The sequence below is a fragment of the Artibeus jamaicensis genome, unplaced genomic scaffold, assembly GCF_021234435.1.
Source record: "Artibeus jamaicensis isolate MK-2021 breed Jamaican fruit bat unplaced genomic scaffold, CSHL_Jam_final scaffold_847, whole genome shotgun sequence".
In the NCBI taxonomy this organism is placed as follows: Eukaryota; Metazoa; Chordata; class Mammalia; order Chiroptera; family Phyllostomidae; genus Artibeus; species Artibeus jamaicensis.
Window position 1 is genome coordinate 4,855,104 of NW_026522057.1, and position 22,531 is coordinate 4,877,634.

The 22,531-nt window shown below is 53.4% G+C and overlaps 1 protein-coding gene across 5 annotated transcripts in view; it reads left to right on the forward strand.

Moving 5' to 3' along the window:
- Positions 1 to 501: 501 nt before the first annotated feature.
- The window catches only part of RIMS3 (regulating synaptic membrane exocytosis 3), a 38,703-nt gene continuing 16,673 nt past the window's right edge, over positions 502 to 22,531 (forward strand). Inside the window, exons 1-6 of one of the 5 annotated variants that reach the window (XM_037149686.2) lie at positions 502 to 795; positions 2,502 to 2,592; positions 15,884 to 16,056; positions 20,523 to 20,567; positions 20,913 to 21,161; positions 21,998 to 22,123. In XM_037149686.2, coding sequence (XP_037005581.2) covers positions 20,945 to 21,161; positions 21,998 to 22,123 — 343 coding nt within the window. In that variant the 5' untranslated portion in view covers positions 502 to 795; positions 2,502 to 2,592; positions 15,884 to 16,056; positions 20,523 to 20,567; positions 20,913 to 20,944. The remainder of the gene's footprint in view (positions 796 to 2,501; positions 2,593 to 15,883; positions 16,057 to 20,522; positions 20,568 to 20,912; positions 21,162 to 21,997; positions 22,124 to 22,531) is intronic. The other 4 variants (XR_005083110.2, XM_037149687.2, XM_037149688.2 and 1 more) reach the window with 4 other exon arrangements.

A 22,531-nucleotide genomic window follows, 5' to 3' on the forward strand; every position in this document is an offset into this window, starting at 1 on the left:
CTTGACCCTTTGTCTGAAAGAGACACCATGAAGCCTCTTTCCTCATAGCAGGCACTTGGACAAGTCTTTTCCTTTCTGGGCTTCAGTTTTTCCATCTATATTCGATGTAAGTCATTTGCCCCTTCATCATCTGACATTCCTCCATCCGGTCCAGGGTGAAACAGGGGTACTGTGGTGCCATTGAGGCGCCCCAAAGGAAGGCTAAGAAAGAACAAATAGAGGCTGGGGAGCGGAGGTAAGGTAGGAGACAGGAAGGTCCTAGGGTTGTGAAGAAGTCTGAGGCATCTTCTAGATCCCACCCCCTCCGAGGCCTTATTAGCGTAGATCGCCCCCAATCTGGCAAACCCACGCTCTCCGGACTCCACCAGGCCCCGCCCACAATAAAAGACCCAGCCCTCCCGGTTCCGCCCACCTCACCGCCCCTCCTGCCTCCTGCCCCGCCCCCATAAGGCCCCGCCCCTATAAGACCCCGCCTCCCTCTTCACCTCCCGCCAGCCGGGGCTTGTGCTTTGCACCCCGCGGCGGCTGAGAACCTTGGCGGCTGCAGAGCCGGCAGCGCAGGCGGACGGAGCGGAGCTGCCCGGCCCGGTGACGGGCGATGCCCCCGTGAGCATCTCTCGCTGCCCCTCCCCGCCCCGCGCCCCTACCTCATCAGAGTCCACCGCCCGCCTGGGACCGGGCCGCGCCTACCGCCGGGTCCGCGGGGCGGGGTCCAGGGGCAGCACCTGCCCCGCCTTGCAGAGCCGCCTCGGCCAACGGAGACCCCTCCCTATCTGGACCCTGGCCCCACCCCAGGTAAGTCGGTAGGCCTTGTTCGCCCAGGAGCGGGCGTGGGAAGAGAGCTGCGGAGGTCTGAGGGACCACCCGGGAAGGGGAGGGGAGCTCGGGCCGGCAGGCGCCACGTAGGGATCTGAGCGTGCAGGGTCTGTGGGGCGGGAGCTGGGGCATGAGGGAAGACGAGCACAGTGTGTGATGGCTCTGGGGTGGGGGCTAAGGTATACGAAGGGAACATGGGATGTTTGGGGGAGCCAGGAAAACGGGGTAGAGGGCTCCAGAGTCTTGAGTGTTTTGCTGAAGCTCAGAGCATCTGGGGTCCTGGTCTTCAAAGGCATTGCCTCGCATGGCATTTTTGGAAAGTGCTTAAAATTCCTCCTGGAAAGAGAGCTGGAAGGCAGCCTGCCTTCCTCTGTCCTGCCTGTGCCCTGGTTGACAAGCGGCCACTCTTTCCTTCCAATGAGACACCATTGTGGTGCCTGGAAGACCCCCCCCCATTCTGTGAAAGAAAAGGGGTGATGCTCACTCCAGCCCTAGGGTGGAAAGAGGGGGGCTTCTGGGAAGCTTGGAGAAGCTGTTGGTCAACCCATGGTGGGGAGTATAGGGTTTGGGGAAGCTTGGCAAGATCCTTAGTGAGCAAGCTGGGCACCCTTTCATTCAGGCGAGGTGTCTGCACTGGCTGGCCTCCAGGTTGCTGGACTCATGTCCAGATCACTTTCTCTGGACAGCCCAGCCTTGAGGAGTGGGTTTCTTCCCAGTATGCTGGACCCAGAAACCCCATGAGGGCTCATGGCTCCTGCGGTTCTGGATGAGGTGGGCAGTGCTGTACCCAAGGCCAGAGAACAAGGGGTGCTGGCTGGCACTGCCACCTGGGGGCTGCTCGGATGTGGTCCTATGGGGCTGGGGAGCCTAGGGGAATGTCAGCATTTAACCCCTGCTCCTGGGGTGTTTCTGGGTGTGGCGAGAAAGGCTGCTGTCCCTTTGGTCCTGTCCTCGGCTCATGACTTCTTAAAGTCTAGAGACCTTAGGTTTAGGGCCTGAAGTGGTGGGAAGAGGGCCTTTCTGGGCTAGGCCTGGTCATCGAGGGGTTAACTAGCCAGCCCCACAGTTGCTGCCAGCCACCACCAATTATTAGTCTATAAACAGGCAGCTGCCAACTGTCTCTGGGGGTATGTGAGCAACCTAATGGGGCAGGGTTAGGGAAGGGGGTCTGTGAAACCTGTGTTTAAACCAAGCACCATGCCTTTCAGAGCCTGTTTAGGAGCCACAGACCCCTTCCCTGCCCTCTGTGCCAGGCTACTTGGCTTAGGGATCTCCAGCCCTAGGGTTTGAACCCTACCTGACCCTCTGCAGGATATGAAGCCCAGAGTTAGGCAAACTTGGCTTCAGACCCAGGCTGTGCCACTTTCTGGCTCTGCACTATTAAGGAAATCACTTCCTTTCTCTGAACCTCCTTCAGTAAAACAAACCCACCTTCTAGGTCTGCTGGGAGGAGTAAATAAAATGGTGGATTTGAGCTGCTTAGCACAGTCCCTGAAACCCAGGGGAGCTCAGTAAGATAACTGCTGAAGTCAGGAGCAACTCTTGTGCCAAGGACTTGATGGGACAGGCAGGCAGGAGTCAGGTGCTAAAGACCCAGCAGGGACCAAGGTCCCTCCCTCGGGGCATGTGTTCTGAGCCAAGCACCGTCTCTGTCTCATTATCTTTCCCTCCCTTCTTGCTCACAGACACTTCTGGCCTCTGGACATTAATTGGATTTTACTCTGCAGAACTCAGGGCTGAGCTATTCCTTTCTGGGCTCCCCCTACCCCAAACCAGGTACCAAGCTCTATGGAGTCTGTCAGGGGTCAAAGTGATGTCTGCAGCTGCAACAGCATCTGGCCCTTTAAGGAGGGAAGAAAACAATTATCTGGCCTGGGCATTGCATCAGCTGGAGCCTGGAGGGTCCCTGGGGAGCTTTGGGTGGGGGGGGGGGGGGGGTAGGCTGGTGGTTGATTTCATTAGTGCCATGCGAGAACTCTCACCTCAGGCTGCCCCACTCCCCAGCCACACGCAGCCTTCTCCCCCAGGCAGCAATAGCAGCTCCAGCTACATTGCCTTCCCACACCCCAGGAGCACTATCTGCGCACCCCCAGCCTATGTCATGGGCCCAGGCAGACGCTGGCACAGGGAACTGCCTCTCACACTGGCCTTTTGTTGACTGAGGGTGCATGGTGTGCCTCCTGGACCTGTACTTTGCTGATGATGGGGGTGTCTCCTCCATTAGTGTTTGGCTGACCTGGGGGGTATTTGTCCCACACTGGCATTTTGTTGACCCAGGGGAGGGGTGACACCTATGCTGGCCTATACACTGGTGTTTTGCTGACCCAACAGAGGAGCTGTACTGCCTGGGGCGTGTGTGAACTGAAGGCATGGGTGGGAAATAGTTGCTATCTGGCTGGAGGTGAGCTGGCTAGAAACAGAGAGTCACAGGGGCAGAGAGGACACTGAGTAGGCAGCAGACAGACCTGGGTTCAAATGCCGCATCCTCCACTTCCAGACTCTTTTACCATTCCAGGCAGGTGGTCTCAGACACCCTGGAAAACAGGAATGATTTTCACTCAGCTTGTCTCACTCCCATCTGGAAGGTTCTTGAGGGACGAAACATACTAACTGGATGTACTGCACCCAGGCCAGTGCTGGATACTGTACGATGATTCTCTTCCCTCTGCAAATTCAAGCTCCTCACACCTGGGACTCAAGATACCTGGACAAGAAAAGGATGGTTGGGGAGGAGGAGAGAGAGGGGCAGAGAGTGCAGGGGGATGCATTCAGATACCTGTTGTACCAAGTGCTGTGAGCCAGGAGCCCTGAGGGCCCAGAGCAGGTGATGTGTGTTGAAAGGAGGGATGCAGGGAACCTAGGGTGACAAGAAGTTGAGGAGGCAAAGAAGAGATGAGGAAAGGGAACAGTGTGTGCTGCAGCCTTGGTGATGGTGGGAACAGGGCTGGTGCGGTGGGGGAGGACAGCAGTGGAGAGAGGGCAGGGAGTGGGCAGGCGTTGGCACAACCACACCAGAACTCCCTGGTCTAGCAGGGCACTAAAGACTTGGGAATTATCCTGTGGCCAAGGGTAGCCCCTAAATCATTTTGAGCAGAGGAAGCAGGATCTGATTTCCAAAGAGTGTGGGCTGGAGTCTATGGCCCTCAGGCAAAACCTTCTCAAGAGTGACCTTTTGCCCTCCCCTACCCCTTTGCCTGTGCAGCAGCCCTGGTGCCCAGGGAGCTGGTTGTTTGCGTTGCTCCTCCCAGGAGGGAGGGGGCCAGTCTCAATCCCTCCAGGTCCCTCTCTCTGGGCCTGTTGACGAAGTTCATCCCTTGGGGTCAGGTTCTCCTGACCTCCCTGTGGAGCCAGAGGGCATCAGGCGTGGCTTTCGAGCCAGCTGGCCTATGTTCACATTCCAGCTGGAAGGCACACCTGTCTTTGAACCTCAGTGTCTTCGACTGGAAAATGGGATCGATGTTATTTCTCTATGGGAAGGATAAAACAAAATTCCAGATGGAAATCACCCTCTCTCAATTGTTGGCTGTCATTTTTACTCTGTTGCATGGAGGTTGACACCTACCTGGGCCAGGCCTAGCCCCAGGGCTGGCTGGGGGTGAGGGCAAGGTTGGTTGTATGAGTCTGGGGTTGCGCAGCACCCTCCACGAAGAAGGATCCCATGCTTGGTTTAATATTCTGCTGTCACCATCTTGAAATTCTTAATTTTGAACAAGGGGTGCTAAATTTTTATTTACCACTGGGCCCTGCCTACCATTTAAGCACACAAATTGGGGAGGGGTAGGAAGAGGTAGAGAGACACACAGACCTGCAAACAGTTCCTAAGTGGAGGAGATACAAGGTGGGGGACATGACAAACTGTCCCAAGGTGGATGGGATGTTAATAATAGTAACATTTATTTAGTGCTTACTGTGTACGAGGTTCTCTGCCAAGCACTCTGCATATTCATCTTCAAACAGCCCAATGACATAGGTACTACTATTATTTCCATTGCATAGATGAGGAAAGTGAGGTTAAGTATCCTGGCCAAAGTCACACAGCCATCAAGTGGCAGCGCTGGGATTCAAACCCAGGTTGTTAAACTGCAGAGCACGTGCCTAAACCAGGGAAGCCTTCAACTAGGAGGAGGGGCCCCTGAGCTGGGTCTGAAGGATAACTTGGAGTTTGCCAAGGAGGAAGGTGTTGTGGGGAAGGAAGGGCTGTCCCAGCTGGGAAGTGCCCGTGCCAAGGCGTCACACTTGGCCAGGAAAGGTGAGGCCAGAGCCACAGGCCTCCCAGGGCTGAGCGAATTACCCTTTGGGTTTCATGCTTCTGATTTTCCAAGCTCAGAGATCCTGGTCACTCTGCCCCAGGCCCTGCTGCTACCCTGATTTCTCAGAGCCACCCAGGCCTCAGTTCTCACTCTGCTGCACACTTCCCCACCACCAGGGAAACTCACTTACTAGTTTGACTGTTGCTTCTGGCCTCAAGACCTGTAGGTATAACTGCTTTAGATGTCTCTTAATAAACCTCAGGTCCAAGCCTAGGCCCCCAGCTCCGCCCACAGGCACCTGCTCTGCCTCCGATGTCCGCCGCTCTTCTCTGCCACCGCCATCCACCCACCTGCTCAAGCTGGAAAGCTGGAAGTTCTCCTGGACACCTCACCCCCACATCTCACAGCCAGTCCTCAGCAAGCCCTGTTTGTTCTCCTGACTATCTCATGAATCTGTCATCCCTCCCTCTGCCCACCGCCCGTTCTAGTCATTAGCCCTTTGCCCTTACCTGGACCACTGCGACAGCCTCCTACACAGATCTCGTTATGTCTCTGTTCTTGCTTCACTTCATTTTTCACACTGTGATCTTGTGAACATAAATGTTTATATCATTTCTGTGCTTAAGACCCTTCCAAGACTTCCTGGAAAAAAAGCCAAACTCTGACGTCATCTACAAGGCCCTGTGTGATCTGGTCCTTGCCCATCTTTTTGTGTCATCTGGCACCATTCTCCCTCCCCCTCAGCTGCAGGACTTCAAACCCGTTCCCTCGGCCTGAAATATAATCCTCCTCCTGGTGCCCTGTGAACTCCTACTTATCCTGTGCGCAGATACCAGCTCAAACCTCATTTCCACAGCAAAGCCTAAAAACCCGAAACTAAACACCACCGCCCCCATAGGACCTTGTACTTCTTCGTGATACTCATCACACTTGAATTGCTTTTTCCTCGTCTCTTTCTTGCTCGACTATAAACTCTGTGGGGTCAGGAATCCTGAGTTGCCTAGCCCCAGCACACAGTAGGTACACAGTGAGTTGTTCAGTGAATGAAAGAATAGATGAATCATTGCTTAGCATCCTCACTGGCCTCCCTGCGTCCCTCTCTGCCTGCCTTCTCCAGTCCTTTTTCATTGTGGCCCCAGAGCCATTTTTCTAAAACACAGAACTGACCCTGTCACCCCCTGCTACTTAAAATACTTCAGTAGCTCCCCATTGCTGACAGGGACGGCTTCAGTTTCTCAGAGTGGTATTCAAAGCCCTTTGTGATCTGCGTGACTGCCTCTCCGGGCTCCTCTCCCCTGCCCCCCTCCCCCCGCACTTTGAACTCCTGGCGGTTCCTCTAACGTGTCAGGCTGTTCTGGGCCTCTGGGCCTCAGCACTTGCTGTTCCTTCTGCCTGTAATGCCTCCCCACCCCTGCTTTGTCTCCCTAGAAAGTCCTTTCTTCTTCAAAATCAGCTTGGCTGCCACCTTTGCTGTGAAGCCTCTGAGGAGCCCTCCTGGCCCCTGCCTGGGCTGACTTAGCTCACCTCCCTCAGCCACATCTGCAGCGAGTCCACATCTCTTCCTCCTTGTCTCCTGTTAAACTGAGCTCCTCTGGTGCAGGCACAGTGATTGTTTTCTTCAGGATTGTTCATCTTCGAGCCTCCAGCTCTCAACTTCTTCCTGTCTTAGGTCTTTGCTTGTATATGGAAACCCACTCGAGCCAGCTTCAGTAATACGGAAGGGTTTAGTGCAAGGACATAAGGGATTCCTGGAGACTGACGGGCAGAAAATGCCCTAGCCTCTGGGAAGTGGGATCTGAAGGCCAGGAGAAGTTGAAGCAACCTTACTGGCCATTTTTACCTCTCCGTCTCTCAGACTAGGCTTTTTCTGTTTTTCCAGATGCTGGGCCACCTATAGTTCCTATATATAGTCCCTCAATTCCAGCCACATCCAGAGATAAAACCCAGGGCTTAACAGGTCCAAGCCCAAACTTCCAGAAGATCTGATTGGCTCTGAGTGGGTCAGGTGCCTATCCTGGTCCAATCAACTGCAGCCTGCTGGGAATGGTCACAAATCAGACATGCAAAGAGCCTTTCTCCAAGGCTCTTGACCTCCTTGGAGAAAGCAGGGCTCTTGGTTATCAGGGAAAGCAGTTCAGAAGACATCTGCTAAAACCCTTAGAGTGCTGGGGTGGGGTGGCCTCCAACCTTCCATCTGGACAGCACCTGGGGGAAAGAGACTGGGCATTGTGACTTGAAAGCGAGTCTAGTTGGGGCAGCAGTGCCCACCCAGGGCAGGCTCTGAAGAATACGTCAAAAGTCATTCAGAGGCCTGATCAGAGAGATGGGGAGATGAGACTTTGAATTTTGGAGAGGGAGGAGGAGGGCATGAACAGTCAGAACAGTTCTCCCGACCAAAGGCATATTTATCCTCTAAGACTTAAATCATTTCCTTTCCTCAGTGGAGAACCATGCCTTGCCTACTCCCTCTGCCCCCAATGCCTTATTTCTTATCTGCATTAATTTTGTTCTTTGTACTTCCCTAGCAATAAGTATTTTTGAGCACTTTGCACCAGACATTATGTGCATATCTTGTAAGATAGGTACTATTATACCCATTTTACAATGAAACTGAGGTTCACAGAGTTGCCATTTGCAAGCTAGGAACACACAACAGTGTGATTCCGGAGTAAAAGCTCTTGATATCTCTTAACCTCAGCTACTTACTCACTTGCCCATTTGCCTTTCGGGATTGTGAGAGTCTCAGTACCAGGCAGACACCAGAATCCCATTCTGCCTCTACCCCAGCATAGGTCAGCCCAGAGCCAGGGCTCCTGACTGTGGGATGGATGGATGCAGGGGGAGCAGAAAAGGCATCTGGACAGAATCGGAGGTCCCCTACTCATGGACCTCCCTTGTGGAGCTGTGTGACTCGACAAGTCTCCACCTTCGAGAACCTTGGTTTTCTCATTAAAAAATGGGATGATAATTCTTTCTGTGAATCTAGTATTCGATGTGGGTGTAAGGACAGTTTGTAATAGGAAAGAACTGAGCAGTTTCTAAGGACTATCATGACCACAAAGGACTGTGGCAACAGAGTGCCAGCTGGCCACTGTGCCCAAACCCCTACAGGAGGTGGACAACCTTAGAGCTTCCCAACGTGGGGAGTGGTACCTTCGGTGAGACCTGAGATGGCTTTCAGTGGCTCATGGACCTGCCATGACATAGCATTGCTCACATGGTGAGACGGTTGGTTCCCTTTCAACTTCATCAAGTCCAAGTCCAAGGCTGTCTCAGGGAGAATGTCAGCATAGTGCCAGTGCGTCTTCACCAGCTTTCCAGTGCTTGCTGCCCTGCCCTTTTGAACAGGGAGATCTTGACTGGCAGCTCCATGTAGCTAAACTTTAATAGTAGAGCTTTGTCAATACTGTATTTATTTTACTGTATTTTCTAGTTATTAAAAAGTGATACTGACTTTCTGTGTATAGTAGTAACACAAAGTTTCTAATTAAAGTATATGCTTTTAAGTTAAAAGTGTGAATTTGAAGAAAATAATAATGAGCACCTCAGAAGTATGGAGACTTGGCAGATAGCACTGAGTGGGCACCGAGTGTTTTGGGGATAATGCAAAACTGGGACATAGTGCGGATACGCCCGAGAGTGGACCATTGGTCTGGACAATCTTGAAGGCCCCTTCCACTTGCCTAGACAATTTAGGGATCTCTTGCTGCTGTGCCAGCTTTCATCCCTCTCCTTATCCTGTGCTCCGGCTTGGCTTTCTTTCAGAGAATCCTGCTGTGATTGTGCCTGTGGACAGGAGAATTTGTGCCACTGTTCCCTCAGCCTGCTTGGGGGTCTCTTGGAGTTGGGGTAGCAGGGTGCAGGTAGGATGCCCCCCATCTCTGAGTCAGGGCTTGGGTACCCCTGGGGGACCAGGTGCTGCAGGTTGCACAGTTCTTCTGGTGTTCATGCAGAATACAGGTGTCGGGGCCGCCCAGAGGTCTGAAGTCCCAGGGAGAGCTGAGGCTGTCCCCATAGCCTCTGCCCCAGGACTCAGGGCCTAGGGACAGAGAAGCCAGGAGGATTTGGGGTCTCAAAGGTCTCCTTTAACTTAGTCCCCTATTCCCTACCTGTTTGTGCTGCTGACTGCCTGCTCCTGGGGATTGGGCATCGACCCAAGGAGGCCTTAGAGGATACAGGATTTATCCACAGGACCCAAGATCTGCCTGACCCCGCCCCAGTCCCGCCCCAGCCTGACCCTGCACTCCCAGGTTGGAGGGCAGGCCCCGGGGCTCTGGGAGGGTGGTGGGCCTGGTAGTGTGGGGCGTATATATCCAAGGTGAACATCCGAGGGTTTCTGTGAAGGTATATTGTATGTGTTTGTGTGTGTGAGAGAGTTGAATTTTGCATGAATGTGTGCATGTGATGTGTGCATGTCTGGTGAATGTAGTAGCTCTGGGCGACATGTCCAGGGGTCTCTCTGAGAGCATATAGTGTGTGTGTGCATTTGCACATGTGTGCGGGCGGTGTGAGTGTGTGTTTGTGGTCGAAGCGTCTTTGCGTCGTATGTGTGAGGTTCTCTGTGTGGCAGTGTGTCTCCTGTGTCTGTGTGTGATGTGCATATGGGTGTATGGTGAACGCATCTCCACGTAGTGTGTCTCTGAGGCCTGTGGTGTGTGTGCATGTGTGTGTCCAGGCGGCTTGTTTGCTGGGTGTGGTTGTGCCTGTTGTTTCATGTATATCTCCATCTTTGTACAGCACGTACCTAGCTATGTGGTGTGTCTGAGTGGCTGTGTGAAGGTGTGTGCTGTGCACGCGGGTCTTTGTGTCCTGGAAAGGGACGGGGTGGGAGGGGCCGAGGGGTTTTCGGGGAATGCGTAGCGCATTGAGGGTGGTGTCTGTTTGGCTGGTACTGCGGGTGTGCTGAGTTCCCGAAGAGGGTCCCTAGAGCTGGTGGCAGGCGCAGGCGGCGCCTTCCGGCTTGGCGCAGAGCTGGTAACCCGAGCCCCTATCCCCATGAAATATTGATCAGGATAGCGGTGGGAAAAAAAAAAAAAAAGCTGTGGCCGGCCGCTGTCCTTGGTACTGCTGCGTCTCCCCCGGATGGGGGGCCACTGCGCTCGGTCTGGGGCGGGGCTGGGAGGGGGAGAGACTCCCCCATCCACCAGCCTCCTCAGCGGGGCCCCAGCCTCTGAGGATGAGCTGGTCAATCCCTACCACCTGTCTGTTAGTCCCACCACTTCATCTAGAGGGAACAAGGACCAAATGGGTATTGTTATTGAAATCTAGCATTTCCCAGGGCTAGGGTGACCACGCAGCTGGATTTGCCTGGGATAGTCCTAATTTACACCTGTGGCCCCTGTGTGGTTTTTAGTAATGTCCCTGCTCACTCTCAGAAAAGTCCCAGTGCAATGACAAATTATGTGCTCCCCAGCCATAAGGCTTTGTTCCAAAGACCTCTTCCCCCACCTTCTCTCCTCTGCCCCCTCGTGGAGGGGGAGGAAGAGGGTTTCTGTAGGGGTGTGTGTGTGTGTGTGTGTGTGTGTATTTGGGTGCAGGGATTGTCCTTCCTGAGCGTGGGCGGAGCTAGAATAAGTGCCTGGGAGCCCCAGAACCCTCAGGGTCCTGCTGCAGGCTAGATCCTCCCCAGGGAGTCTCACTCCTTTCTCTAACTGACCCAAGTCTGCTTTCCATCCAAGCTGTGCTCTCTTCAGACCTGGGCTCCCCCCGCCCCGTAGGACAGAGCCAGGGTGCTCCCCAGCCTCCCTCCTGCACCCTGGGCTGCGCAGGCCTCGGTCTCTGTGTCAGGGTGTGGTGGGGTCTCCGGGTGGACCATCTGTGTACTCATGGCACCTTCTCTGAATTCCCCCACTTTTAACCACGGGTTATCCACCCTTCAGTGGATTCCACTGTCCTCCTTCCCCTAACTATGGGTGTCACGTCTTGCCCTTTCCGCACTCTATACCCTGGGCATTCTCCTTCCGCTCCAAATCCCGCTTTTCCCCCGGGGGAGCACCCCAAATCCTGCGCACTCACATTGCTCTTCTGAGCTGCAGTGAATCTGCTCACCTGCCCGACACCTCCGTGTGGGAGTTGCAGTATTATCTCAGGCTTATCGTATCTAAAATGGGGATTCGTCTTCCTCCTAAGCTGACTTTTTCCTCTGGGACATCAGGCTTTGCTGATGGCACCTCTCAGTCCCCACCCTCCCTGTAAATCACTTTGGATTCATTTTTTCTTTTCTTTCCCTCTCCCCAACCATGTCCCATCACTAACTCTAGGCCACGCCCACAAGCCACGCCCCCCGGGCACCTCTTCCTCCACACTTGCGTCATGGGAGGCAGTGCAGCCCTTTCTCCCTGCCCCCTGACTGCTCTTCCCGCTGTCAGTCTTTCTTCTGGTTCTGCGCTCAGCATCGGATTGATTTCTGTAAAGCATTGCATCTAAGTCATGTCGGATTTCACTCCCTTCGGGATTAAAGCCCAGCCTCAGCCCTCCTTTGGAGCTCTTCATTGGCTGTCCCCAAACTCGCTTCCCAGCCCTCTCTTCCCAATCGTGCTGCTCTATTCCCCAGGCTCTGAACGTAAAGTTTTCTCTCTGGACCTTCGCTCGTAGTTCTCACTTCTTTCCTGCCACCTCGAACTTTCCAAATCCCTTCTCTTTTTGAGGTGTTCTGCGATGCTTTTCTGCAGGATGACTTATTTGGCCTCCCCATCCTGAGGAGTTCAGTCCTTCTGCAGAACAACCAGAGTTTATCTCTCAATGCCATGGGCCATCGAGTGGACCATGGACCAGCAGCACAAGAGCCTGTAAGAAACGCAGAATCTCAGGCTCCACCTGGGACCCATGGAGTCAGAATCTGCATTTCAATGATGTGCCCGGAGGACTTGTGTGCACATTTAAGTTTGAGAACAACTTACTGAGGACAGGAACTTGCTTTTTTGGGGAGTAGTCTTCAGTGAGGGCTGGTGGTGTTCTCGTGTGTCAAGTCAGGTGACAGCTGCCACATCTGGCCAGATCCCATGAGCTTTGAGAGGCACCGGACAGTAGAGATGGCCGACAAGCATGCAGACTCCACCTGGACACTTCCTGCCTGGATTCCATGCCCCACAAGGCCCTGGAGCTCACACTCTGTACATCCGACTCCGGAAGGCACTCTGGCCACATGAGGAGGAATCAATTAATCAATAAAAAAGCAGTTATTGAGCATACAGCAGAACATTTCCCTCTTCACAAAACACACAGTGGTTAAAAGTGTCTGTTATTTTAATGTATGTTTTACAAAGATAAATATGTATTTAGTGTTTTCTTTATGGCAACATTAGTACAGTTCCTAAAGAGGTAACACAATATGTCGCATGAAGAAAATAAAAATGACTCACAAGTCTACTCCCCAGCTGTAAATACTATTAATTTCATATTTATTATAGATCACCATTCATTCATTCATCAAACATTTACAGAGCCCTACTCCATGCCAGGCCTGTGCTGGGGACTGGGGATTCAAGGTGGAGAAGAGCACAGGGTTCCTAATTTCAAGCAGCTCACCCCCAGGGGTGAGGTGTGGGAGGCAGGCAGCGAACCAGTCACGAATGACAGTGTATCCATTTCCTAGGGCAACCGTAACAAAGTGCAACAGACTAGATGACTTAAGCAGCATAACTTTATTTTCTCACAGTCCTGGAGACTGGAAGTCTCAGTGTTGGCCAAGTTGGTTCCTTCCAAGAGCTCTGAGGGAGACTCTGTCCCATGGTCTCTCCTGGGTTCTGGTGACAGCTGGCTCTCTTTGGCATCCCTGGGCTTGTTGCTGCATCACCCTCATCTCTGCCTCCATTGTCACACGGCATCCTCCCTGTGTCTCTACCTTCACACGCCAGCTTCCTAGGAGGACGGCAGTCATAGTGGATGAAGGACCCACTCTACTCCAGAGTGACCTCGATCTAACTGAGAAGGGCTGCAGTGACCCTACTCTGAGGTCAGATTCTGGGATACCAGGGTTAGGGCCTCAACGCATCTTCTGTGTGGGGACAGAACTGAAGCCGAGGCAGTTCTGTGCTGCCGAGGCAGAACAGGCAGAGACGGTGCAGTCGGGATGACTCTCCCAGAAGACGGCACTCAAGCTGGGACTAACGCGCAGGGATGGCCGGCGAAGGTGGCGTAGCACACATCGGGGCCTCGGGACTTGAGTGGGGAGGCAGGCTGGAGAAGAGCATTCCTGGCAGGCAGCTGACAAAGTGGCACTTTTAAAGAAATGAAAAGGCCGATGTGACTGGAACGTGGAGGAGGGGCAAAAGCATGGGGTGAGCTGTGTCACTGGGCCTGTGGGCCTTGGTGAGGGCTGTTTAGTCTCTCCCTCGGGCGACGGGCAGCTGCAGGAGGCTGTCACTCGGGAGGGATTCATTCTCCTTTGTGAACTGTCTGAGGGCTGTGTCGTTCCTCTCTGTCCCCAGTTTGAAGGGAAAGGGAAGGCGCATGTCCTCAGGAGCCCCCTGGCTCAAAGAAGACATGTGGCAGCCCTGTCCAAGGAACAAAGGCACAGCCCTACACCCCCAGCAGCCCCCAGTCCAAGGTGGGAGTGAGAAGCCCTGCACTCAGGAACCTCATTGAGAACAGAACATGGGGCTCTCCCAGCTCTGAGACACAGGTTCGGGCCTGGCCACCCTTCCCCCGCTCTGTCGTGAGGACTGTGTCTGAGTGTGCGTCTAGGGCAAGCACGTGACCCATGTGGGTCTCTGAGGCCAGAGGCCCCAGTGCTGGTGGAGACCAGGGCTTAGGTCTTGCAGGGGACCTCTCTTCAGCATCCTGCTCTCCACAAGGGATGCCTGGATATTGCCTTTCTGGGCAGGACCCAGCCTCTCTGATGCTCAGCCCATCCCTTCCCATGCCCTCATGGCTGCCCCTTTACTGTGCATGAGGGGAGGGAGCCCTGTGCCCAAAGCTGCCTGTCTGCCCTTGCCAGGGCTGGGTGGGCCAGGCTGGGTGGAGAAGTGGGTCAGCTCGGTAGCCATGGTGACAGCCGCTGCTCCCTGCCAGCCTGCTCATCTCACCAGAAACCTCACCGATGAGCTCCTTTGTCCAGCCTGCTGGGATGGGGGCCAGGAGGGTGAGATCAGGGGCTGGAGAGTATATGGGTGTGCATGTGTGTTCCAGCTCGTGCAAGCGCCTGCTCAGAGATGGTGTGTGTGTGTGTTGGCCAAGGGAACCCAGGGACAAAGGTGAGACACTTCCCGGTTCCCTGGCCACTACAGAGATGGGGCTCTTCCTGCCTCTCTGGCCTGGATAGGGCTCAGGGAGGGGCACGTGTGTGAGTGTGTGAAGGCCTGTGGATGTCAGTGAGGCTGCCTCTGTGTGGCTGAACATCTCAAAGGTGCGTGCGCATATCTGCATGCATGTGATTGTGTCTTTAAGTGCGTATCATCTGTATGGGTCTGTGTGGTGTGGGATCACACATTTGGGACACTGTGTCCTGTGTCTGCACTGGTGTGTGAAGTGTGTGTGTGTGAGCTCGTTTTGGGGGAGATAAAGGTTGCACCATCAGGAGAGGAGCTGGCACTGTGTTCCCCACTCGGGCTAGGTGTGCCCCTTCGGCCTAGCCTACCTCTCCCACCACATGCCAGCTTTGTTACCCACCCATACATCCCTGAGGGGGAAAGAAAATTCTAGAAACAAGGGGACTCCTCTCTCCTTTGGTGGATGGTGGCACTGACAGGGGCACAGCCTGGCACGGGCGATGTGGTGGGCAACCCTGGTGCTGGATGGGGTGGGCGGGGATCTCAAATGCCAGGCCTAGCATCCAGCCATGAGCTGAGACGCTGGCGAAGGAGGGCATAGCCTCACGTGGCAGCTCCCAGCCCAACTGAGGTACAGGGACCAGATCCCACACTGGTCCTGGGCTCTGGGTGGAAGCACCGGAGCTGGCGTGGGAGTTGAGCCTGTTGGTCTCTGAGCCTTCTAACGAAGTGGTTGCACCTGGTGTGTAAGCCCGTCCAACAAGCACTAGCACCTGTGCAGTCCTTCACCATTTACAAAAGGCACTGCTATGAGTAGTAACAATGCAATTGCCCAAGTGAGCATTTAGCATGTATCAATCCTTATTTTGTAATGTTTCATCTAAGAATTCTAAGGCTGTCTTTATTATTCCCAGTTTAGAGATGAGGAATGGTAGGCTCAGGGGGCTTGTGAGGGAAATGTCCCTGTGTCACACAGCGTATAAGTGGCAGATCTTAAGGTAAGTCTGTCTGCCTCCAAAGCCTAGGTTTTTAATCACTGTGCTTTTCTGCTCCTCATCATCTCACCTGCTCCCCATCCGGCCTGGAGCGTCCAACCGGTCCAGGTGCTAGTAGGTGCATTCTATAGAAGAGGAGATGGAGGTTCAGAGAAGCTCAGTGACTTGCTAAGGGTCACATGGCTGGGGGTGGAGCCAGGAGCCTGCCCCCGCCCCCGCCATCAACACTCCTGAGTGCTGGGCCTGTCTCAGGGCATCTGGGGAGGGACACAGACCCCATCAGTCAGGGGGAGCACGGAGGAAGGAATAGTAGTGTCTAGAGCCGATTAGCATTTGAACATAGATGAATCCTTCAGGTGTTAAGTCTTAAAGTTGTGGGTGGAGCTTTAGCACCAACAGCTTGAAGTTAAAAGTTCCTAAAGGCCCCATGGGGGACCCAGGAGTTTGGACAATGTTGTGAAGGAGGAAACAGAGAATAAAAGAATTGAAATGATTTGCTCAAGGCCACACTGCTGTGTCCAAAGTCTGTCTGTTTACTCCAGAAGCTACTGGAAGCCCTTGAGGACAGATGTCTTCTCTAGGCCCTCCTCTAAGCTCTCTTCTTTCCTTCCAGAGTCTTATCACATCACCTCCTCCTGGGAGCTACCCTGATTGCCTTCGCCTCCTTTCTTGGAAACTGGTGTCTCAGAAGTTAACTGAAGCCTGTGTCAATGCCCTAGGGGAGTGTGGTTGGGAGGGGCACAGCCCCCTGGGATGCGGAGCACCACGCACAGATTTGTCAGTTCGGTGAGTTTGGGCTTTCTTCAAGGTGGAAGGCAAGGAGGAAGCATCTGACAGGTGATGTGGAGTCTGGGAGTTAGGAGGGTTGGGTTGGAGCCCTGATTTTGTTGCCCACTTTCTATGTGCCCCTGGGAGTGTCTCCCATTCTGGGCCTTGGGTTCCTACCCCACAAACCCAAGAAAGGCTCAGACTGGGTTAAGGATGGCAAACCCGTTTTCACTCTGGAGCTGGTTCTCATCAGTTGGGTCTGACGCAGTGTCAAAAGTGATTCAGAGGTTAAACTTGCCTCGATGGGAGAGGGATGGGTTAGCGATGTCCGCTGTGGGTGGAAGATTGGGAAAGGCGGTAAGAGCCTCGGTTATTTGCCATCTCTTTCAGACTAACAGCCCATCATCCTGTGACAGGTTCCTTGGTCTTTCCTGTTGAAGGGTGGGTGGTTATGTTTATCTTGGATGGTCTCATTGACTCTCAAAACAAAAAGCTCATCTGGTTAGACATACGGTCAAAGGGACCAAGGGGCCCAGGGTGGCTTGGCAGAGCCCTGAGACCTGCTGTTGTCAGGACTCAGAAGACAGTTGTGGGGGACCTGAGGGCACTGAGACCTCAGGGCAGAGGCCAGACTTCAAGGGCTGGAAAGAAAAGGTTTGTTCCTTGGGGAGCCTGGAAGGTGCCTGCTGGTGTGGAGCTTTGGCGGGAGTCAGGGCAGCAGCCAGAGCAGCCGCTTCCTCCCTAGAAGATAGATCTGAGCTGTGGTCATAGATGCTGCTGCAGCCGTGCAGCAGGGTCAGCAGGGAGAACTTAACAGTGAGGCCCTGGGACCCAAGGACATTGAGGAAGAACTCCTTTCCTTGGTCCTGGAAAGGGCAGTCCTGCTCAGAGGCAGGACATTGTTGAAGGATTTTTGTGGCAAGACTGCCATTCCTTTAGCAATCTTTGAGAACCACCGGAATGTGCGGCGCCGTGTTCTGCGTCCTGCTGGCCCCTCTTCCCCTCCTGCCCCCTCCTGTCCTGTGGTCCGATGGCTCAGGGGCTGCTGCGTAGCAGGACTTCCCTCCTCAGAGGGACCAGGTGGCCAGCTGTGTCTCTTTCTGTAGTGTTTTTGAGCTAGACTGGCTGCCAGAGCAGCAAGTGGAGCCCTAGTTCTGAGCCTGCTAGTTCACGGACTCTGCTCTCCCAGGCGAAGGGACTTTTAGAGCTCACCTAGTCCAAGCCCTTTGTTTTACACACAGATGAGGAAACCAAGGCCCAGAGAAGGTAATACAAGAAACCTATACGTTCTGATCCCACCTCCTGATTCTTAGTCCTCCTGGCTACCTACCCAGGACTCATGTACTGGGGGTCAGGCCCCGTGACCTCGGGCCCAGTGCTTTGGACCTGGCTCCTCCTATCCCCTTGAGGATGGCAGGCCTGACCGGCCCTCCCAGGTACTCCTCAGCTTTCTAGGCTCCCTGGGTAGTTAAAGATGAGAGTGGCCCTGGATGGTGCCGAGTCCTGGATGTCAAGCCATCCGCTGTTGGTGCCATTTATTATTCATGAGGAAATATGAGTCCCTGGGTTGGCAGGGTCAGGAATTTTGTCCCTTACCCTCTTTCCTTCTCGTCCCCTGGGAGTAGTGTTCTTGAACTTCCTGTAGTCTGGCTACTCTGGGGCAGCTTTCTCAAAGAGCCCAGAGACTCGGGGCAAAGTGTGAGCAGGAGGGTTGGGCCCACGTCTTTGGGTGGGATCTGGGTTGGAGGGGCAGGGGCTGCAGAGTGCGTCTGTCTCTTTGCTGAAATAGGGGCCCTGCATTTGAGTGCAGGCCTTGCCACTTCTTAGCGGAGTGGAGTGGGCAAGGCCTCGATGTCTTTGAGACTCAGTTTCCTCATCTGTGACATGGAAATAACTACACACCTGGCAGAAATACTTTCAAGAGCAAGCGAGGCTTCCACTGTAGCGGATTCAAAGGATCAGATAAGCTCTCTCCCACCATCCAGCAGAAGACCATGCAGAGGCCCCCAAAACACACCAACTGGCACTAGAATTGGAAAGTGAAGAGAAGAGATCATCATAGGCCCAAGTCCAGGGGACTTTCCATTAGCCACAAGGTTGATGGGGGGTGGATGGAGAAATACAATCCGGGGCTCAGCACACATCACAGGGTGAGCGAGAACAGTCCCGACAGCCACAAAGAAGGCAAGGCACCGCTGTGACTCATCCCCACTGTCAGCCCTAATTCTCCAGCCAGCGGGAGCCATCCTGACCAAGAGATCAGACTGCATTGTCAGCTATCTGGGGACTGTCTTCCTCGTTAGCTGGAGGGGTGCCTTCCCTTTCCCACCTCTGTTTTCCCACCCCTTTCTTTGTCCTTTTGAAAAGCTGGGTTTCCTCAGGGTGACAGGCCTGAGGACAGAGGGTCAAGCAAAGTGCTCCTGAGCCCGGGGAAGAGGGGCTGCCTAGGAAAAAGACTGTGGGCCGGGTGCAGAGCATGCTGGAGGGGCCTTCTCTCTGATACACGGCCTGAGCATCACACTTCCAGTCAGGTTGAAGGGCTGATAGCCAGAGGTTCCACCTCTGTATACAGAGCCACCGGTTCCTGCTGCCTGACTCCCCAGAGTGGCTCTCAGCACCCTCTGTCCTCCTCCCCAGCACTCATCAGAACCATCATGAAATATTCAACTGCATAATTAGTTACTTACTATCTCTCTTCCTCCTGAACTGGAGGATTGAGGAGGGCAGGATGAAGGTGGATTGGCTCAGTACTGTGTCTTCGGCACTCAATACGGGCCTTGGAATTTTAGGGGCTTAAATGTTTGTTGAATGCAGCTAATGGGGAGAGTCCATTTGTATACTTTGGAAAGAAATTTAGCACTATATTCCAAGAATTGAAAAAATGTTTAGGCCCTTGGTATCTGGTAGGATGCTTTTGGATGCAACAGAGAACCCTGACTCAAACTGGCTTAAGCAGAGTAAAATACACTGTCCCACACAACGGGAAGGCCGGAGACAGGCGGGCTCCGGGGGGCCCACGGTCCTTTCTGTCTCTGTGCTGTGCTGCCCTCAGCAACACTGGCTTCGTCCTAGGGCTGGGCCCTCCCTGGGGGAAGAGTTGAGAGAGAGAGAGACAGACAGACAGACAGACAGACAGACACTTCCGCCTCTCTCGCAAACATGGAATCCAAATCTTTCCCTGAAGTCGGATTGGGCTGACTTTGTCACATGCTCACCCTTGGATGAGCCGGTGTTACCAGTGTGAATGATGCTCAGTGATTGGCTGAAACTAACAGGATGGGGTGGGACTGGGTGAAACCGGTGCTGGGTCAGGAAGCAGGGAGAGGGGATGCACGTTGGGGAAGCTACTGGCAATGTCCACACCCTGTTAAACCAGTCACTCTATTAATGGGAATCAAGACTAAGGAAATAAGCAGATAAAATCAGTACAGAAAGATGTTTACTGAAGTATTATTTAAGACAGGAGGGAGATGGAGAGACAGACCTGATCTAAGAGGTAACTGTATTGAAATATTTAAATCAACTATGCTACTTCCATACAGTGGAATATTATGGTGGCATCAAAACTTTTATACAGTGTTAATGACATTGGGAAGTGTTTGTGATAGAATGTTAAATGAAAAATACCAGGATATAGCACTAATTCAAATGAACCTATACACCAATGTTCACAGCAGCACAATTTACAGTAACCAAGTGCTGGAAACAAACTACGTGCCCATCAGTAAATGACTGGATCAAAAAACTGTGGTACATTCACACAGTGGAATTCTATGCAGCAGAAAGAAAGCAGGAACTCCTGCCCTTCCCGACAGCATGGCTGGAACTGGAGAGCATTATGCTCTCTTCACTTCTCCAGTGAAGAAGTCAGGCTGTCAAAGACAAATACCATATGATCTCACCTAGAAGTGAAACCTAATCACCAAAACCAACAAGCGAGCAAGATAGAACCAGAGACACTGAAATAAAGAACAGACAGTAAGCAGAGGGGAGGGCAGAGGGGGATGACGAGAGAAAGAAGGGAAAAGGTCGTCAAGGAACCATGTATAAAGGACCCATGGACAAAGCCAAAGTGGGGTAGGATGGAAGGTGGGAGGTGGGGGTGGGTGGGGCGGGAAAAGTGGTGGCGGGAAAATGAAGACATCTGTAATTGAACAACAGTAAAAAAAATAAAAAGAAAAAAAAACCCAGGATATAAAGTTATATTTGCAGAATGAGTTCGATTATTTTTTAAATACATAGAAAACAGATTAGGAGGAAATAGATTAAAATGCTCATAGCGGCTGCCTCTCAGGAGTGCAGTTATGGGGGACTTTGACCCTCTTCTTTAGGCTTTTCTGAACCATCCCCCTTCCAGCAGGAGGGCCTCTCCCACAGCCCGCACAGGCCAGCGCCAGTTGTGTGCTGCCCGTTCTTAGTTTGGCTGTGAAACAACAAGTGCTGACTCTCACTGAATGTTTACTCTGTGCCTGCTGCTGTTCTAGGCACTTTCATGCGCACTGGTTCCATCCCTACAACACTCCCATGAGGTAAGTGCTTGTATTTCTTGTTTTGCTGAAGTGTTCACTGAAACCCCAGGATGCTGGGTCACAGGGTCACACAGATGGTATGTAGAGGCCTTAGCAATTCGAGAATGGGCCATTTGATGCACAGCCGCTGCCTTTCCCACCAAACCCAGCCACTTGCCAGGGAAGCCATGGGCTAATAAAGATAGTTCCATTTATTGAGCCATACTCTGCACCAACTTTTGAATCCTCGAAGCCTCAGGGAGGCCCAGAGACTTGCCCGAGGTCGCACAGCTCAGAAGCTGGGGCTGCAGCAGAGTGGCCCAGTGTCTGATGTGGTGCCTGCTTGCCTCTTTGTCTCTCCCACAGAGTTGCCTGAGGCCCTGCCGCCCCTTCGGACCATGTTTAACGGGGAGCCAGGCCCGGCCTCGGCCGCAGGCGCCAGAAATGTGGTTCGGAGCTCCAGCATCAGCGGTGAAATCTGTGGATCTCAGCAGGCAGGGGGCGGGACCGGGACCACCACCGCCAAGAAGCGGCGCAGCAGCCTCGGGGCTAAGATGGTGGCCATTGTGGGCCTGACCCAGTGGAGCAAGAGCGCACTGCAGCTGCCCCAGCCTGGTGAGGGGGTGAGGGAGTGCGGGGGTGTGGGGCGCCGAGGGCCACGGTGGGTCGCCTTCTGCCCAGAAGCAATCCTCATGGGTGTACACGCCCATAGCCACAGGCTCTTAGGTAGCACTTACCATGCACCAGGTGCAATTCTGGGTCCAGTACATGTCCTGACTCATCGAATTCTCCTGTGCCTCTGAGACCAGTACTGAAGCACAGAGAAGGGAAGTGAGTTGCCCCAAACTACATAGCTAGTGGGTGGTGGAGCCCGCATTCAAACCCCAGCCATTTGAACTCCTAACCATTACCCTCTGCTGCCTCCCTGCACAAGCGTACACGCTATTTAGGAACTGTTTGTTACACAGCCTCTGTGTTTCTGGCCCTGTGCTAAGTAACACAGCTTCACAGACGCACACGTCCACAAGTTGAGTCTCACCAGTAATCTCCGAGTTTCCTTCACACCACAAAGAGCCACACAAATACACGACAAAGTCACAAGAGAGACAAACCCCCACACAAAGATACACGCCTTACATAGTTATATAAATAGCATGTTCAGTTGCTTAGGTGAGTCGCTACCCTACTTCCAGGAAAGGACAATATTGTTATTTGTACTATACATGGTCATAAATGAAGCCAGTCCTGCAATTCACACAAGCACAGCCCTCTGAAACTGACAGACCCAGGTCACAGGAGCACCGTCTGTCTCTCCCTCTCTCACACACAGAGCGGCCCATGGTTACAGAAACATGTCACACACACGTATGCGCACCCCTCACAAAACCCCATGTTCACACACCATCTGAGCTGCACCCTGACAAACACATGATACTTTCTCGGACATCTAGTTATGGAATCCGGCTGTGCTCAGAGCAGTGGGCGACCCACCTTATCACATGCAGTCACCTGGACCCTGCGTCACAGACCCCCCAACCCGGACCTCCTCACCGTGGCATCAGCCCAAACACCAGCTGGTTGTGTATTAAAATCTCTTCCTGGTTGTTTTGCTCAGAGTAACAACTTCCCCAAGAATCCCTCAAATAGGCAGCTGGATGGGGGTGGCGAGGGGGCGGGGGTGCTGGAGGATCTGGGGAGAATGCTCATCAAGAGCCCCAGTTGGGGCTGGGGGTGGGGGACGTCTCCGGGCCTTAAAATAGCTTTTTACAAAGCCCTCCCCAGGGGGAATGTAGGATGGCCTTTCCCAGCACTCAAGCTGCAGTGTGGTTTCTGGCTCAGAGAAATGCTAAGTGACGAGGGGTCTTGCAGTGATCCATGCCCTGGGTGGGCACAGCCGCTGTGAATATGCAGTGTAGGCCTGACATGAAGCAGTCGGGAAGATGGGGACCAAGAGACCCAGGAGTTGAGCTGGGACAACACCAAGG